Genomic DNA, 19462 nt, shown 5'->3' on the forward strand with positions numbered 1-19462 from the left:
TGAAATCATTGAACTTCACGAGACTCTACAAGAGTGATTCCTGAAAGGCTTTCTGCAAAAACCCAAACACCTTTTAAAGAAGAAAAAAATCATCACTGACTTTCAAAGCTGCGACAGAAACGACTTTCCACTTCGAGGACCTTGATAGAAATGAAGTGGAGTAAAAAGTACGATATTTGTCTTTCAGATGTCGTGAAGTTAAAGTCATAAGTTTACAGAAAATATAATACTCCAGTAAAGCACAGATACTCAAAAAGTGTACTTAAGTAAATGTACTTTGTTACTGTCCACCTCTGAAAAAATGCCATCTATGGAAAGCTCAACTCCATGCCACGGTATCCTGGCATCAGACGCTATTAGACAAGAAGCTCCATAGATCAACAAAGAGCTTCACTGTCCACAATCAGGACTGGAGAAAGTGGCCTAAAGTGCCCCAATTAATGAAGAGAATAACCACAGCGGCGGCAGGACTGCGAGTCCTCGTGAAGAACACCTCCAGCCTCCGCATTAGCATGCAATCTGCTCGTCTCCCACAAGGATGAAAGAAGACAGGAGGAAATTAAAAAAAGGAAGGCAAGCACTTGATCGGAATCTGGCCTACGGACGTCTAAACTTAAACAGTTTGCGTTGAAGGCACATGGCGAATGATGAGGCGCATTAGCGGCGGAGGGTTTGACAGAACGCACATCAATCAGTCTGTCGGCTCTGAAACGAGAGCAGAATCAATCATTCCCTTGTCGTTCCTTCTGGACAACAGACAGCATCCATTAGATCGATACAAGGACATCTGCTTTGAGATCAAGGCGCGGTTAACCGATAACGCGGATCTTTGAATGCAACGCTAATAATGCTTGTCAATATGGCTGACGTATGCTTTAAAGGGTCAGCTCACCTAAAACTGAAGATCATCCCATCATACACTGCAAAAAATGCTCTTCTTACTCAGTCATTTTGTCTTGTTTCCAGTCCAAATATCTAAATATTCTTAAATCAGGATGCATTTACTGGATCAGTAAAACAACAGCTTGTTTTCTGCTGAAAAATATCTAAATGAAGAGAGTTTTTGCTTAAAACAGGCGAAATGATCTGCCAATGGGGTGAGAAAAATTCTTTTATGCCATTATTATGGATTTGTACGAGGTGCTGGAAGTAAGATGTAAGTCTTGAAAAGCCATATTTATGAAGAGGGGTTTGAAAAGTGCTTGAATTATTGAAAGACAATGTATATTATGAAACAATATTTTTCTGCAAAATGAACGCTGCATAGATCTAGACACGTTGCATGCTTCAGAAGGCCTTTATTCTGGATTAGCTGAGCGGAGTACTTTGATGATGGAGGGATGCACTTTTTTGCCCTTTAAAATCTCGTCGCCATTCACTCGCATTATAAAGCTGGGAAGAGCCAGGACGATTTTTAATATCAATCTGAATGTGTTTGGCAGAAAGAAGAATGTCACATCCATCCATTCCATCCATCCATCCCATCCATTAATCCATACATCCATCCATTAATCCATCCATCCCATCCATCCATCCGTTCCATTAATCCATCCATCCATCCCATCCATCCATCCATCCCATCCATCCATCCATTCCATTAATCCATCCATCCCATCCATCCATCCGTTCCATTAATCCATCCATCCATCCCATCCATCCATCCATCCCATCCATCCATCCATTCCATTAATCCATCCATCCCATCCCATCCCATTCATCCATCCATCCCATCCATCCCATCCATCCCATCCATTAATCCATCCATCCCATCCATCCATCCATCCATCCATCCATCGATCCATCCATCGATCCATCCATCCATTAATCGATCCATCCATTAATCGATCCATCCATTAATCAATCGATCCATCCATCCATCCATCCATCCATCCATTAATCCATCCATCCATCCATCCATCCATTAATCCATCCATCCATCCATCCACCCATCAATCCATCCATCCACCCATCCATCCATTTATCCATCACTTTATCCATCCATTAATCCATCCATCCATCCATTAATCCATCCATCCATCAATCCATCCATTAATCCACCCATCCATCCATCCATTAATTCATCCATCCATCCATCCATCCATCCACCCATCCATCCATTTATCCACCACTTTATCCATCCATTAATCCATCCATCCATCCATTAATCCATCCATCCATCAATCCATCCATTAATCCACCCATCCATCCCATCCATTCATCCATTAATCCATCCATTGGTCATCCATCCATCCATCCATCCATCCATCCATCCATCCATCCATTTATCTATTCATTTATCCAATCATCCATTCATCCATATATATATCCATCCATCCATCCATGTTTTTCTGCATTGTTTTGTTTATTTTTGAACCACTGAAGATCCTAGCGCGCACTCTAGTGCACATTATTCCTCACGAATGATGGCTCGGCGTGACTTTAGAGCCTGACTGACGGGCTTCTCGGTTCTGAAGTGTATCTCCGACGTGCAGAATGGCAGCTCGGGGACGGACGCGGCTCTCAGATGACAGGCGGCCTTGCGGAAGGTTCCGGGTTTGAAAGGGGCGGGTCGGCTCTTATCAGTACAATAAGGCCGGGGCTTAAATTGTCTGACAGCATTATGTAGCAGAAATGAGGCATGAAAGTGCCCCGGAGTGGCTCCTCTGAGCCCCATTGGTCAAGCTTCCCCTCTGTTCTGGCACATGAAAGCGCGCCACGCCGCTTCTTTAAGTAGGGCTGAGTCTGCCCTTGTTTATTTCTTTCTTTCTTTTGTCTGCTGTAAGCGTTTCGCCACACTTTCGGAGGCGGGAGGCACAGGGACATCCTTCCTTTGAGGGAGAGAGATGGGCGTTGAGAATGACATGCATATGTGGCTGTCACACTCGGCTCACCTGTCCCGTCAACGGCTGTGGTTTGAGCCCACTATAGGAAAAAAGAGCCAGGATACGACACCCTACATACTGTCAGATTAATATTATTCATATCATATACCGCCTCAGCTTCATTACTCATATCATATACCGCCTCGGCTTCATTACTCATATCATATACCGCCTCATCTTCATTACTCATATCATATACCGCCTCATCTTCATTACTCATATCATATACCGCCTCGGCTTCATTACTCATATCATATACCGCCTCATCTTCATTACTCATATCATTTACCGCCTCGGCTTCATTACTCATATCATATACCGCCTCAGCTTCATTACTCATATCATATACCGCCTCAGCTTCATTACTCATATCATTTACCGCCTCGGCTTCATTACTCATATCATATACCGCCTCAGCTTCATTACTCATATCATATACCGCCTCAGCTTCATTACTCATATCATATACCGCCTCAGCTTCATTACTCATATCATATACCGCCTCAGCTTCATCACTCATATCATATACCGCCTCAGCTTCATCACTCATATCATATACCGCCTCATCTTCATTACTCATATCATATACCGCCTCATCTTCATCACTCATATCATATACCGCCTCAGCTTCATTACTCATATCATATACCGCCTCAGCTTCATTACTCATATCATATACCGCCTCAGCTTCATTACTCATATCATTTACCGCCTCAGCTTCATCACTCATATCATATACCGCCTCAGCTTCATTACTCATATCATATACCGCCTCAGCTTCATTACTCATATCATATACCGCCTCAGCTTCATCACTCATATCATATACCGCCTCAGCTTCATTACTCATATCATATACCGCCTCAGCTTCATCACTCATATCATATACCGCCTCGGCTTCATTACTCATATCATATACCGCCTCAGCTTCATCACTCATATCATATACCGCCTCAGCTTCATCACTCATATCATATACCGCCTCAGCTTCATTACTCATATCATATACCGCCTCAGCTTCATTACTCATATCATATACCGCCTCAGCTTCATTACTCATATCATTTACCGCCTCGGCTTCATTACTCATATCATATACCGCCTCAGCTTCATTACTCATATCATATACCGCCTCAGCTTCATTACTCATATCATATACCGCCTCAGCTTCATTACTCATATCATATACCGCCTCGGCTTCATTACTCATATCATATACCGCCTCAGCTTCATTACTCATATCATATACCGCCTCATCTTCATTACTCATATCATATACCGCCTCAGCTTCATTACTCATATCATATACCGCCTCAGCTTCATTACTCATATCATATAGCGCCTCAGCTTCATTACTCATATCATATACCGCCTCGGCTTCATTACCCATATCATATACCGCCTCAGCTTCATTACTCATATCATATACCGCCTCGGCTTCATTACTCATATCATATACCGCCTCGGCTTCATTACTCATATCATATACCGCCTCAGCTTCATTACTCATATCATATACCGCCTCAGCTTCATTACTCATATCATATACCGCCTCGGCTTCATTACTCATATCATATACCGCCTCGGCTTCATTACTCATATCATATACCGCCTCGGCTTCATTACTCGTATCATATACCGCCTCAGCTTCATCACTCATATCATATACCGCCTCGGCTTCATTACTCATATCATATACCGCCTCGGCTTCATTACTCGTATCATATACCGCCTCAGCTTCATTACCCATATCATATACCGCCTCAGCTTCATTACTCATATCATATACCGCCTCAGCTTCATTACTCATATCATATACCGCCTCGGCTTCATTACTCATATCATATACCGCCTCGGCTTCATTACTCATATCATATACCGCCTCGGCTTCATTACCCATATCATATACCGCCTCAGCTTCATTACTCATATCATATACCGCCTCGGCTTCATTACTCATATCATATACCGCCTCAGCTTCATTACTCATATCATATACCGCCTCAGCTTCATTACTCATATCATATACCGCCTCGGCTTCATTACTCATATCATATACCGCCTCGGCTTCATTACTCATATCATATACCGCCTCAGCTTCATTACTCATATCATATACCGCCTCAGCTTCATTACTCATATCATATACCGCCTCAGCTTCATTACTCATATCATATACCGCCTCAGCTTCATTACTCATATCATATACCGCCTCATCTTCATTACTCATATCATATACCGCCTCAGCTTCATTACTCATATCATATACCGCCTCAGCTTCATTACTCATATCATATAGCGCCTCAGCTTCATTACTCATATCATATACCGCCTCGGCTTCATTACTCATATCATATACCGCCTCGGCTTCATTACTCATATCATATACCGCCTCGGCTTCATTACCCATATCATATACCGCCTCGGCTTCATTACTCATATCATATACCGCCTCGGCTTCATTACTCATATCATATACCGCCTCGGCTTCATTACTCATATCATATACCGCCTCGGCTTCATTACTCATATCATATACCGCCTCGGCTTCATTACTCATATCATATACCGCCTCGGCTTCATTACTCATATAATATACCGCCTCGGCTTCATTACTCATATCATATACCGCCTCGGCTTCATTACTCATATCATATACCGCCTCGGCTTCATTACTCATATCATATACCGCCTCGGCTTCATTACTCATATCATATACCGCCTCGGCTTCATTACTCATATCATATACCGCCTCGGCTTCATTACTCATATCATATACCGCCTCGGCTTCATTACTCATATCATATACCGCCTCGGCTTCATTACTCATATCATATACCGCCTCAGCTTCATTACTCATATCATATACCGCCTCAGCTTCATTACTCATATCATATACCGCCTCAGCTTCATTACTCATATCATATACCGCCTCAGCTTCATTACTCATATCATATACCGCCTCAGCTTCATTACTCATATCATATACCCTCAGCTTCATTACTCATATCATATACCGCCTCAGCTTCATTACTCATATCATATACCGCCTCAGCTTCATTACTCATATCATATACCGCCTCAGCTTCATTACTCATATCATATACCGCCTCAGCTTCATTACTCATATCATATACCGCCTCAGCTCATTACTCATATTATATACCGCCTCATCTTCATTACTCATATCATATACCGCCTCAGCTTCATTACTCATATCATATACCGCCTCGGCTTCATTACTCATATCATATACCGCCTCGGCTTCATTACTCATATCATATACCGCCTCAGCTTCATTACTCATATCATATACCGCCTCAGCTTCATTACTCATATCATATACCGCCTCAGCTTCATTACTCATATCATATACCGCCTCAGCTTCATTACTCATATCATATACCGCCTCAGCTTCATTACTCATATCATATACCCTCAGCTTCATTACTCATATCATATACCGCCTCAGCTTCATTACTCATATCATATACCGCCTCAGCTTCATTACTCATATCATATACCGCCTCAGCTTCATTACTCATATCATATACCGCCTCAGCTTCATTACTCATATCATATACCGCCTCAGCTCATTACTCATATTATATACCGCCTCATCTTCATTACTCATATCATATACCGCCTCAGCTTCATTACTCATATCATATACCCTCAGCTTCATTACTCATATCATATACCGCCTCAGCTTCATTACTCATATCATATACCCTCAGCTTCATTACTCATATCATATACCGCCTCATCTTCATTACTCATATCATATACCGCCTCAGCTTCATTACTCATATCATATACCGCCTCAGCTCATTACTCATATTATATACCGCCTCAGCTTCATTACTCATATCATATACCGCCTCAGCTTCATTACTCATATCATATACCGCCTCGGCTTCATTACTCATATCATATACCGCCTCATCTTCATTACTCCTGTAAATTCGGTGTGTAACGGACGGCGCGATCGCTTTATTGTGATGATGTACATCCGAGCGAAACGGCTTCTAAAATTAGGAAAAAATGTAGAGCGGGCTTGAGCTCATCCTTAGGGGATCCATCCATCCATCCATCCATCCATCCATCCATCCATCCATCCATCCATCCATCCATCCATCCATCCATCCATCCATCCATCCATCCATCCATCCATCCATCCATCCATCCATCCATCCCCCTACAGTTTGTAACTACTCCAGACACACTATATAGGCCATGTTTGTTTCTTTCCTAATTGGACTGAAGTCCCTGAGGGTTGGTTTTGCTCCTGTAGCCGCGGTGCAGTGGAGCTGGGCTAATGGTAGCGTTATTATTACCGACCTGCTCCTTTGGTCAGCACCAGCTTGGGCTTGCTGCGGGCTCCGTCTCCTTTAGTGGTGTAGGCTGCCACAGTGATGGAGTAGGTGGTGTCAGGCTGCAGACCCCCGATGACCATCTCCTGTGTTTAATGGACATGAAGAGCGACGTTAGGACCTGGACTCTTTAAAGACTCTACAACACGTCACCTGTAGGGGCACGGCGGCAGTTTGGCCTCTTCTCAATGTCACGACCCGCTATCTGTTTCATGCCGGCTTTTTTTTTTTTTTAAAGCATATTAATCTAAAAACGTGTCACGGTCATTCAGAATGTCTGATCACATTAAATAACTTTTGATTTTATATTTATAAATCATTTATATAAAGTTTAATAATATTATTAAAATTAATTATTTGTTACTATACATTTGTAAAGAATATATACACATCAATTCATCCATCCATCCATCAATCCATTTATCTATCATCTATTCATCCATCCATCCATCCATCCATCCATCCATCCGTCAATCCATTTATCTATTAATTTATCCATCATCTATTCATCCATCCATCCATCCATCCATCTATTCATTTATCCATCATCTATTCATCCATTCATCCATCCATCCGTCAATCCATTTATCTATTCATTTATCCATCATCTATTCATCCATCCATCCATCCATCCATCCATCCATCCATCTATTCATTTATCCATCATCTATTCATCCATCCATCCATCCATCCATCCATCCGTCAATCCATTTATCTATTCATTTATCCATCATCTATTCATCCATTCATCCGTCAATCCATTTATCTATTCATTTATCCATCATCTATTCATCCATCCATCCATCCATCCATCCATCCATCCATCCATCCATCCATCCATCCATTTATCCATCATCTATTCATCCATCCATCCATCCATCCATCCATCCATCCATCCATCCATCCATCCATTTATCTATTAATTTATCCATCATCTATTCATCCATCCATCCATCCATCCATCCATCCTTCCGTCAATCCATTTATCTATTCATTTATCCATCATCTATTCATCCATCCATCCATCCATCCATTTATCTATTCATTTATCCATCATCTATTCATCCATCCATCCATCCTTCCGTCAATCCATTTATCTATTCATTTATCCATCCATCAATCAATCCATTCATTCATCTATTCATTTATCTATCCGTTCATTAATTCATCCATCCATCCGTCCATCCATCCGTCCATCCATCCATCCGTCAATTCGTTTATCTATTCATTCATCCATCATCTATTTATCCATATATATATATCCATCCATCCATCCATCCATTTATCCATCCATCCATTAATTCATTCATCCATCCATCCATTAATTTATCCATCCATCCGTCCGTCCGTCTGTCCATCCATCCGTCAATCCATTTATCTATTCATTGATCCATCATCAATTCATCCATATATATATATCCATCCATCCATCCATCCATCCATCCATCCATCCATCCATCCATCCATCCATCCATCCATCCATCCATCCAAGTGTGTGTATGTTAAATACTTTCTTTTATAAAATATTTAAAATATAAATATTCATATATATCGTATATTTAATTGTATTATATCATTATACGTATTTTTTCAATCAGCTCCTTAAGGTTAATCTCCTGTATCATTATAAATGTCATTTTTACACACACACACACACACACACACACACACACACACACACACACACACACACACACACACACACACACACACACACACACACACACACACACACACACACACACACACACACACACACACACAATATTATAAATATTTCTATAAATAATGCATATATATATATTCTATTGATATATACTGCAGTGTGTCTCATTATTATTGGCATTTAGCGAGTCATCCAGTTTGACCAGGTTATGGATTACGATTCGGGCTCATCTATAACACATGTCTGTGAATTAATTCGACACAGCCTGAGCAAACAGAGTGTCAGAATAATGAATATCTAGGGGTCGGCTGGTAAGCTGTGCACACACACACACACACACGGGCCCCTATTTCCCAATATTTCACGTGAAAGCGGGTAAGCTTTGATCAGCGCGCATGATGGCGAGGAAATTAACGGCAAATGCTCGCGGAGGAAAAAAAGCACCTGCGGATCCGGCAGAGAACTGAGCTTCACATCCAACCTGTGCATGCAATCTGCGGGTTACACAAATGATCTATTTATGATAAAAAAAAACACACCATTTCTCCAAAAGATAGCACAACATCACAGCACAAAACACACGCGTCCATGCCAGGCATAAAAGAGCCCTGATGTTACATCATCTCCCCTGTGCACCATTAATATGTTACACATTGCACAATGGACATGAGATTGCATTAGTTGTTTTCGCTCAGTGACAAAAATCGGCTCATTATAAAAAAATCACGCAATACAAGAAGACTCTTTACATGAGACTGAAGACGTCTGACACTGAGAGGCCATTTTCTGATGGTTTCCATCATTAGACGTGGGTCTGATGTAACATCACAGGTTCTCAGATCAGCCGACAGCCATACTCACATATTCAGCTGTGTCGTCCATTTCCCACTAACATCCCCCACCCGGAGGAGAAAGAGGGAGCGCGGTTTAAAGGAGAGGAAAGAAAGAAAGAGAGGAAAGCGTAAGACGAAACAAGGTAAAAGTGCCAAGGAAATGGAAGAACGGCAGAGTGTTTTAAAGTAGGTCAGTGTGGATTAGGGTGAAAAAAATCATGAAGATTGAAGACGAGGCAGGAAATTGAGCGGCCGCCGCTATCTGAGCGTGTCATTCCTGCTGTTTTTTGGCCATTTCATTTGGTATAATCATAATCATTTCATAATCATAACTTCTAAGAAATATTGCAAAGAAATGTCAATGCTAAAGAAATTCACCTCAAGAAATTCGATTGATATTTTTTACACCAAAAAACCTTTTTCACATCAATATGTAAAACGAACTAATCCGATTCATTGAAAAACAAAACTTCGACAAAAAATGTGAAGGTTTTTTTCCCAGAGAATAATTTAAAAAAGTTATTTAAATGATTAATCAATATATATTTTAAACAATTATTCAATATGTGACGACAAAATATTTAATAAATGATTTGCTAATATACTATAATACTAATACACTGCAAAAAATGCTCTTCTTATTTAGTATTTTAGTCTTGTTTCCAGTCCAAATATCTAAATATTCTTAAATCAAGATGCATTTACTAGATACATAAAGTGACATGAGATATTTTTGCAAGGGTTTAGGACTGTGCACAAGGCTCAAAAATAATATAACAGAACAATCCTTTGCCCATTCAAGGACATTGATATTGTATTTCCAACTTTTTATGCCTGTAAAATGTGACTTTATGTGATGTATTCTATATTGATATTGCACAATTCAGGTGATAAGCAAGATCATTTTATCTCGCTGGCTAACAACATAGATGAGTAGGGGTGGGCGATATGAGCAAAACAAGATATCCCAATAATTATTCTTAAAGGTCCCGTTCTTCGTGATCCCATCTTTCAAACTTTAGTTAGTGTGTAATGTTGCTGTTAGAGCATAAATAATACCTGTAAAATTATAAAGTTCAATGGCAAGCGAGATATTTTATTTAACAGAAGTTCCCTTTCAAAGCCTACAGCGAGCGGCCGGTTTGGACTACAGCGCTGCACTTCCTGCTGTGATGACGTCACTAGAACCGTTTGTTGACTAAAGCTCCGCCCACAAGAACACGCAAAATAGGGGGCGTGGTCTCGTTGCTCTCCCGCGTGGAGAAGAGCGCGCATTCAGCGCTCGCATCGCCCCGTTATGGTAAGAGGCGGGACCTTTCCAGGCAAAGTGCGCTAAGCTGCTGTCCAATCAGAACTCGTTACGTGTTTCTGAAGGAGGGACTTCATAGAACAAGGAAATCATCAGGCCGTTTTTAGGACCGAGGAAACAGCGCGGTACAGATAAGGCAATTGTGTGAAAAATACTGTTTTTTTACACGCGAAACATCAACTCATGTTATATTGCACACTGTAAACACAATCAAAGATTCGAAAACACGCGAAGAACGGGACCTTTAAAAATACTACTGTATTTAATTTAGTTCCCCTTTAATTTCTAGTCAGGAGAAAAGACTAAGAACATTACTGGACACAACATATAAGGATTATAATAGTTAGCAAAAACTATTAAAAAAACAAATTACTTGGGGAAAAAAATGTTAACTGAAATAAAATAAAAATATACTTAAACTTATTGAAAGCTTTAGCTTAACTCGATATACTAACTAAAACAGAAGTACACACTGCTTCATATCATCATATCATACACAAAATATCTCACAATTCTTAAAACAAGAAGTATTTACTAGACAAGCAAAAGTAATTGTCTTGTTTTGGGGAAAATAACTCTAAATGAAGAGAGTTTTTGCTTAAAATAAGATAAATAATCTGCCAATGGGGTGAGAATAATAATCTTGTTTTCTGTTTGAATTAAGATAATTTTTCTCACCCCATTGGCAGATTATTTATCTTATTTTAAGCAAAAACTCTCTTCATTTTGAGTTATTTTCCCCAAAACAAGACAATTACTTTTGCTCATCTAGTAAATGTTTCTTAATGTAAGAATTTTTTAGATATTTTGACTGGAAACAAGACACAAATACTAAGTAAGAAAAGCACTTTTTGCAGTGCAATATTATAAAACTATTTAGATGTTTAAAAAATAGAGTACAAAATTAAATTAAATGAGCTCTCTTTCGTGTATTTTTACAGGTGATCGGTCAAAACGTCTCGGTTACGTCTGTAACCTTAGTTCCTGGAATAGGAACGAGACGCTGCGTCACCGCTCTGGGAGCGCCTCTGCGTGATTTCCGGAGGAAAAATATCAAAATGAAGAGAGTTTTTGCTTAAAACAGGCAAAATGATCTGCCAACGGGGTGAGAAAAATAATCTTATTTCTTGTTTTCGTCCCAATCAGAAATAAGATTATTTCCCTCACCCCATTGGCGGATCATTTTGCCTGTTTTAAGCAAAAACTCTCTTCATTTAGATTTGATTTTCAACAAAACAAGAAAAAATATCTCATGTCGTTTTACTGATCTAGTAAATGCATCTTGATTTAAGAATTGTGAGATATTAAGATTAGAAACAAGACAAAATGACTGAGTAAGAAGAGCATTTTTGGCAGTGTATATACTAAAATTACACTTTCTATTCATAAAATTGAATTCTGTAACATTAAGTCCACTAGATAATGAAAAACAAACAAGTAAAAGATCACAATGTGTCAGCGTTTGTACAGAATAAACCTAAATATCAACTTATTCCCGTGGTAAACGATTCCATCATAAACACAAGAGGCATAAACTCAAAAGTCACGGTTTGTTCAAAGCTGTAATATTTGCAGCTGTGAGGAGAAAAAGGCGCCTCATATCTGCTGTTTTCCTGACAGAAGCTGGTATTATAATTTTAGGTTGCAGCCAGAGGCGCTCGTTGCTTTTTCTTCTTTCTTTTTTGCCGCTTGTGCTTTTAAATCAAGTCTGAATTGTGACCGCAATGCTCAAGTGCCTCGTGTTTTTGTGGAGCTCTCGGGGCTCTTAATACGGCAGACATAATCAGCTTTTGTTGACTTTATCTATGACACCAGAGCCTTAGAGGTTAAACTTATTAGAGGTTTGACTAAACCGTGCAGTTCTAATGGCTGATAAGATGTTTTCGACCGCTTGTGGAAAGCATTCTAGAGGCTATAAAAGAACTTCACAGATTAAACTATTTATAAAAGGATTTTCATACGTTTGTTCTAGTGGCCGTGTGAAGACTTTAAAGCGCTTTTGTTGCAACAATAGCATAAAAACAGCTAATTGGCCACCAGTTAACTCATTTGTTGATGAAACATTAGCATATGTATATTTGAATGATCTGACTCCTGACTCTCGCTCGGCTCACTCACATTATATTGAACACACACCTTCAGTTTTTAATCGTAGTGTCTGTTCTCTAACTGAACTGATTTTATGAAGATGAACGCGGTGGGAAAGTGCTCCAGTAGCGGTGGCTGTGCGAGGGGCCTCGTAGGGCAGTGAAGCAATGCATTCTGGGAGTTGTAGTCTTTCATCCCCATGAGACAAAAATACATTTTCTCAGTCTAGAAGGCACCAAAATCAAAAATAATTTCACATTTCTACTACATTAAAGGGTTAGTTCACGCAAAAATGAAATGTCTGTCATTAACTCCTCTGCCTAATGTCGTTCCACACCCGTAAGACCTCCGTTCATCATCACACACACACACACATATATATTTTATATTTAGTCCGAGAGCGTATGCACACTATACAGTCCATGTCCAGAAAGGGAATAAAAACATCATCACAGTAGTCCATATGAGACATCAGTGGGTTAATTAGAGTCTCTTGAAGCATCCAAAATACATTTGGGTCCAAAAATAACAAAAACTACGACTTTATTCAGCATTGTCTTCTCTTCCGCGTTTGTGTTCAATCCTCAAATAAAGATTCAAACGGTTATGAATCAGTGAATCGATTCATGATTCGGATCGCGAGTCAAACTGCTGAAATCACGTGACATTGGCGATTCGAATCATGAATCGATTCACTGATTCATAACCGTTTGAATCTTTATTTGAGAATTGAACACAAACGCGGAAGAGAAGACAATGCTGAATAAAGTCGTAGTTTTTGTTATTTTTGGACCCAAATGTATTTTGGATGCTTCAAGAGACTCTAATTAACCCACTGATGTCTCATATGGACTACTGTGATGATGTTTTTATTCCCTTTCTGGACATGGACAGTATAGTGTGCATACACTTGCATACGCTCTCGGACTAAATATAAAATATCTAAAACTGTGTGTGAAGATGAACGGAGGTCTTATGGGTGTGGAGCGACATTAGGGAGAGGAGTTAATGACAGACATTTCATTTTTGGGTGAACTAACCCTTTAATGACCCAGTTTAAACACAAAGCTTAATGCTAAATCACTGAAGTAACCCTTTAATAATCGTGCTAACATACCTGTGCATCGGCTAGCATGACGTCCTTGATGAGGGGCAGGCCGCGGGATTCGCCGTTTTCGACGCGGACGTAGTGCACCTGATACCCGCGGATCTGGCCGTGCTGTTTCCCTGGCAACAGTGAGCGCCACATCACCTTAATGGCGGTGGAGTTGAGCACCTCGACCTCCACACGCCGAGGGGGAGCCCCGGGAACTGCGGCGGGAGAAGATGAAGTCAGCATATTTGCGATAATTAGAGATAATTAATAACTAGATTGTTACATTTTTTAAATATAGTACTGTAGGTTTTGATTAGGCGAAATTTTGAGTTTATTGAAATAAAAAATTTGAGTTGTTACAATGAAGGAAATTGGTTTAATAAATAGAAACTCAAAATATTATTGTGTCTGAACCACATAAAAAATGTGATAAATCATTAAATAGCACAATTTGGCTGCGTCTTCACAAATAAAACACATAATTACCCAATATGCTTACACAATCGTATAATAATATTTTAATAAAGGTTGTCGAATCTCTAAAATGTTCATTGTATTAACTCAAAATTTTAATTTCGATGAACTCAAGATTAAGGCAACCAGGTAACTTAGTTTTTAAATATATTTTTTACAGTGCAGTAATGATATTTACCTTAGCATTTTCATCATAACAAGGACATAAAAAGTCAATTACACACAGTTGGAGCCCAATTACCACTCACTAAACTAGAATTTTTTCACTTTTTACCAATTTTAAGGGCCAGTTACGAAAAAGTTTCTACCCTGATGAGACTCTGAACCACTTGGGTTTGATAGGAACCCATTTTTCTCCCAATCCACCAATTTTCATCATGATAGGGAAACAAAAATGTATTTTACACAGCAAAAAATGCTTTTCGTACTCAGTATTTTTGTCTTATTTCTAGTCCAAACATCTACAAATTCTTAAAAACAAGAAGTATTTGCTAGACAAGCAAAAGTAATATTCTAAATAATCTGCCAAAATAATCTTAATTCAAACAAAACAAGATTATTTTTCTCACCCCATTGGCAGATTATTTATCTTATTTTAAGCAAAAACTCTCTTCATTTTGAGTTATTTTTTCCCAAAACAAGACAAACGTTTTTACTTGTCTAGTAAATGTTTCTTAATGTAAGAATTTTTAGATATTTTGACTAGAAACAAGACAAAAATACTAAGTTAGATTTTTTTTTGCAGTGTACAAGCAAAGCACATTTATTAGTATATTTACCGGTACTCTATAATAAACGCAATTGCTCGTCTAGACATTTTTAACAACTTTAGGGGCCAAAAAATCAATCAGAATTTGTTTTACTACCAAAACACATTTAGTCTTTAATGAACACAGTTAAAACAATTACCACGCACTGGTCGAGACACTTTTTTAACAACTTTAGGGCCAGTTTTGAAAATATTTCTATCCTGATGAGACTCTGAACCACTTAGATTTAAAGGAAATGCATTTTTCTACCAAAGAAGAGACATAAAAAAATCGATTAAAATGGGTGTTTTACCATCAAAACACTTTTATTAGTATCTTTAGTCTTTAATGAGCCCAATTACCACTCATTCGTCTACACATTTTTTTCACTTTCTACCAAATTTAGAGGCCAGTTTCGAAAATATTTCTATCCTGGTGAGGCTATGAACCCCTTGGAAGGGAACAAAACATGCTTTTCTTCCAATCTACCAATTTGAACAAAGCTAGCAATCGTGGTTCCTGAGATATCATACCCTAAAAATGGCTTCCCAGACGTTTTTTGACTATTAAAAAAATATGAAAATGTTCGAATCTACATGACATATTTTAAAGATAGTCCCAAATGAGACACATGTGAGTAAGGGTAATAACATACATATTTATTTATGTCTAAGTCAGCACAGAAAGACTCATTTTTTACAAAAAAAAAGTCCTAATTGATCACCTTAAGACTGCGCAAAGCACCCACCTCAACACGGCTGAAAAGAAACCCTAGTGTCTCAGCTGGTACGTAGATTCAATTATGTGAAACCAGGTTACTGATTAAGCGCCCATCTTCAGGGACATTTAATCAAATGTAATATCACACCCCCATATACCCAAGCAACCATTTTATCCCCCTCCATTTCACTTTCTTTCTTATCTGAGCTCTGATCAATTTGCTGTCTGCAGACCTGCGAGCTAATGAAAATCCTTTTATACGAGGCCTTGATGTTTAATACCTCCGGTCATTCAGTACTGCTGTAAGGAGACCGATTTCCTGGACGGTCAATAAAAGACGCCAATAGGGGATGTACTGTATTTTGGGGCCCGGCTCTATCGTATACACAGCAAAAAATGCTCTTCTTACTCAGTATTTCTGACTTGTTTCTAGTCCAAACATCTACAAATTCTTACAACACAAAGCAAAAGTTTTTTTTGCTTAAAATAAGCAAAATGCCAATGGGATAAGCAAAATAATCTCAAACAGAAAACAAGATTATTTTTCTCACCCCATTGGCAGATTATTTATCTTATTTTAAGCAAAAACTCTCTTCATTTTGAGTTATTTTCCCAAAACAAGACAATCATTTGTACTTGTCTAGTAAATGTTTCTTAATGCAAGAATTTTTTGCAGTGCAAGGCGCTTTAATGGTACAAATCTCCGAGGATGTGACTATCGTAACCAATCACTACCCGAATAACTCCATGTTGTGGGGTTGGTCAAATAAGATTTCCCATCCGAGGTCTTGGGGAAGCGTTCCCTCCCTCTCAACCCGCCTACAATGCTTTACCAGCCCATCAAAACCATCCATCTTAGCTCCGTATTGATTACTAGCTTGTATCCCGAACTAGCGCTGTCAGTCACGGAAAAAAGGCCGCTGTCACCAGGGAACGTCCGACACCGTTTCTTACTCCGGCTGGATTTATTTCAGCGCTCATAAGCTGTCCGAGTGCTTTTACAAAGAGATGTGACAGATGAAAATGATGCTAAGTCAATGTTTCCTTCATCACATAGTGCTAGTCAATAGATCAGCTTCCAAAAAAAAGAGTGAGCTGTCTACACAGACGTATAATCAACATTTTTCTCACCTCATCCACCATCTTGAATTTATATTCTCACTAAGCTCTGCTAGGGAATATATAAGGTCACTGGAAAAAGAATGGGGGAAATAAAACCAAATACAGCGGCTTAAGGAGAGTAAGCGTTACAGTAAAGCACAGATTTTTAAAGCATGAATTGAGCTCGGATTCATTTTTCATGTAGTAAAGATTGTAGTTTTTATTGAAGGGTAATCATGACATGCTGCGATGCTTTGAAATGCTGTCTGGACACTGATTAGTTAACATTTTCACTCAATTTAAATGATTTTAACTCTTTCCTCTGTCAGCGTTTAAAGAGTAAAAAGCGCCAGACCGCCAGATTTTTTGACCATTTTCACCAAAATTGAATAGCTCATAGAATATTTTGTTTTATGAATATCTGAGCATGCAATACACTGCAAAAGTGCTTCTTACTCAGTATTTGTGTCTTGTTTCTAGTTCAAACATCTAAAAATTCTTAAATCAAGAAGTATTTACTAGACAAGTAAAAGTAATTGTCTTGTTTTGGGAAAAAAAACCTCAAAATTATAAAAATAAGATAAATAATCTTAATACAACATTATTTTTCTCACCCCATTGGCAGATCATTCATACACTCTAAAAAATGCTGGGTTAAAAACAACCCAAGTTGGGTTGAAAATGCACCGACCCAACAATTGGGTTGTTTTAACCCAATGGTTGAGTTGTTCTTACCCAGCAATTGGGTTGTCTCAAGCAACATTTAACCCAACCACTGGGTTAAAACAACTCAACCATTGGGTTAAAACAACTCAATTGTTGGGTCGGTACATTTTCAACCCAACTTGGGTTGTTTTTAACCCAGCATTTTTTAGAGTGTAGGCGTAATTTGTGGGTGGGACGGGTGGGACATGTCCCCACCACTTCACGGATGAACCTAACTAATACAAACAAAACATCTCTGGTTAACTAGAAGAGCATCATTTTGTTCGTTTGTTAAATAAGAGGCGATCTGACGCTCGTTGCCGCTGTTATCAGTGCTGCAGATTTCTCTCGCGGCTCCTGCAGTCTTCACACAGACGAGCGCTTTAATCTAACGTTAATAACGCCGCTGCAGAGACTTTCTATTTGTTCCGGTCAGATCACGAGACAAAATACACAAAAACTGTCCCTGCTCTTGATGTACTGATGGTATTTGGTTTTGATGAGAGAAAAAATCGTCTACAAGGGCAGATTAGAAACGAGAACATCTGACCAGTTTAACAGACTAGACCAGGGGATATAAGCAAAGTGTGCAAATCTATATACCTTTATTCACGTGAAAATGCTATATTGTGTTTAGATGCAATAATTAAACGAGATCTATATCAATAAATGAACTATTTCATTGATTTCCGGACATCTTAATACAAATTTTTCTGCAATTGTAATTGTACATATTTTACATCTGATATAACATTGTATCAGCAATGCTACCCCCCTTAATACGCCATATAGTGCGTATCATATGCACGCGAAAAACTGCCTACCATATGCACCCCAAAGCTCATTTTGACGTACGAGCGCCCCTTATATGTCAAAATGAGCTTTGGCGTGCATATGATACGCAATTTATGTCCCACCCACTTTTTAAAACAAAGTTACGCCACTAAGATTATTTATCTTATTTTAAGCAAAAACTCTCTTCATTTTGAGTTATTTTCCCCCAAAACAAGACAATAATTTTTACTCGTCTAGTAAATGTTTCTTAATGTAAGAATCTTTAGATGTTTGGACTAGAAACAAGACAAAAATACTAAGTAAGAAAAGCATTTTTAGCAGTGAATATCAAAAGAAAGAGCCGACTCTCTTCTTTTAAACAACAACAACAAAAAACATTTTATTCTAGATTCTTGCCTTCCTTTTTTATAAACACTTGAATTATGGGTAAGTTTAAAAAAAAAGCAACATTTTGAAGAAAAAGCTGAGAAATTCACGTGTTTGTGAAAGACCAGAGATCTCAATTCAAACAGAAAACAAGATTATTTTTCTCACCCCATTGGCAGATTATTTATCTTATTTTAAGCAAAAACTCTCTTCATTTTGAGTTATTTTCCCCAAAGCAAGACGATTACTTTGACTTGTCTAGTAAATGTTTCTTAATCAGGGTTTTTCCTGGGTCAGAAATGGTC

The 19462-nt window shown here is 38.8% G+C and overlaps 1 protein-coding gene across 37 annotated transcripts in view; it reads right to left on the reverse strand.

Annotated features, from left to right (window-relative positions):
- ptprsa (protein tyrosine phosphatase receptor type Sa) overlaps nt 1-19462 on the reverse strand; it is a 361627-nt gene that overhangs the window by 78067 nt on the left and 264098 nt on the right. For 23 of the 37 annotated variants that reach the window (XM_067415256.1, XM_067415253.1, XM_067415250.1 and 20 more), the window contains 3 exons: nt 14269-14462; nt 9783-9809; nt 7224-7341 (listed from right to left, as the gene is read on the reverse strand). The exons of 8 other annotated variants lie outside the window; for them this stretch is intronic. In XM_067415256.1, coding sequence (XP_067271357.1) covers nt 7224-7341; nt 9783-9809; nt 14269-14462 — 339 coding nt within the window. The remainder of the gene's footprint in view (nt 1-7223; nt 7342-9782; nt 9810-14268; nt 14463-19462) is intronic. 6 more of the 37 variants (XM_067415261.1, XM_067415255.1, XM_067415284.1 and 3 more) reach the window with 1 other exon arrangement.

The sequence above is a fragment of the Pseudorasbora parva genome, chromosome 14 (assembly GCF_024679245.1).
Source record: "Pseudorasbora parva isolate DD20220531a chromosome 14, ASM2467924v1, whole genome shotgun sequence".
NCBI lineage: Eukaryota > Metazoa > Chordata > Actinopteri > Cypriniformes > Gobionidae > Pseudorasbora > Pseudorasbora parva.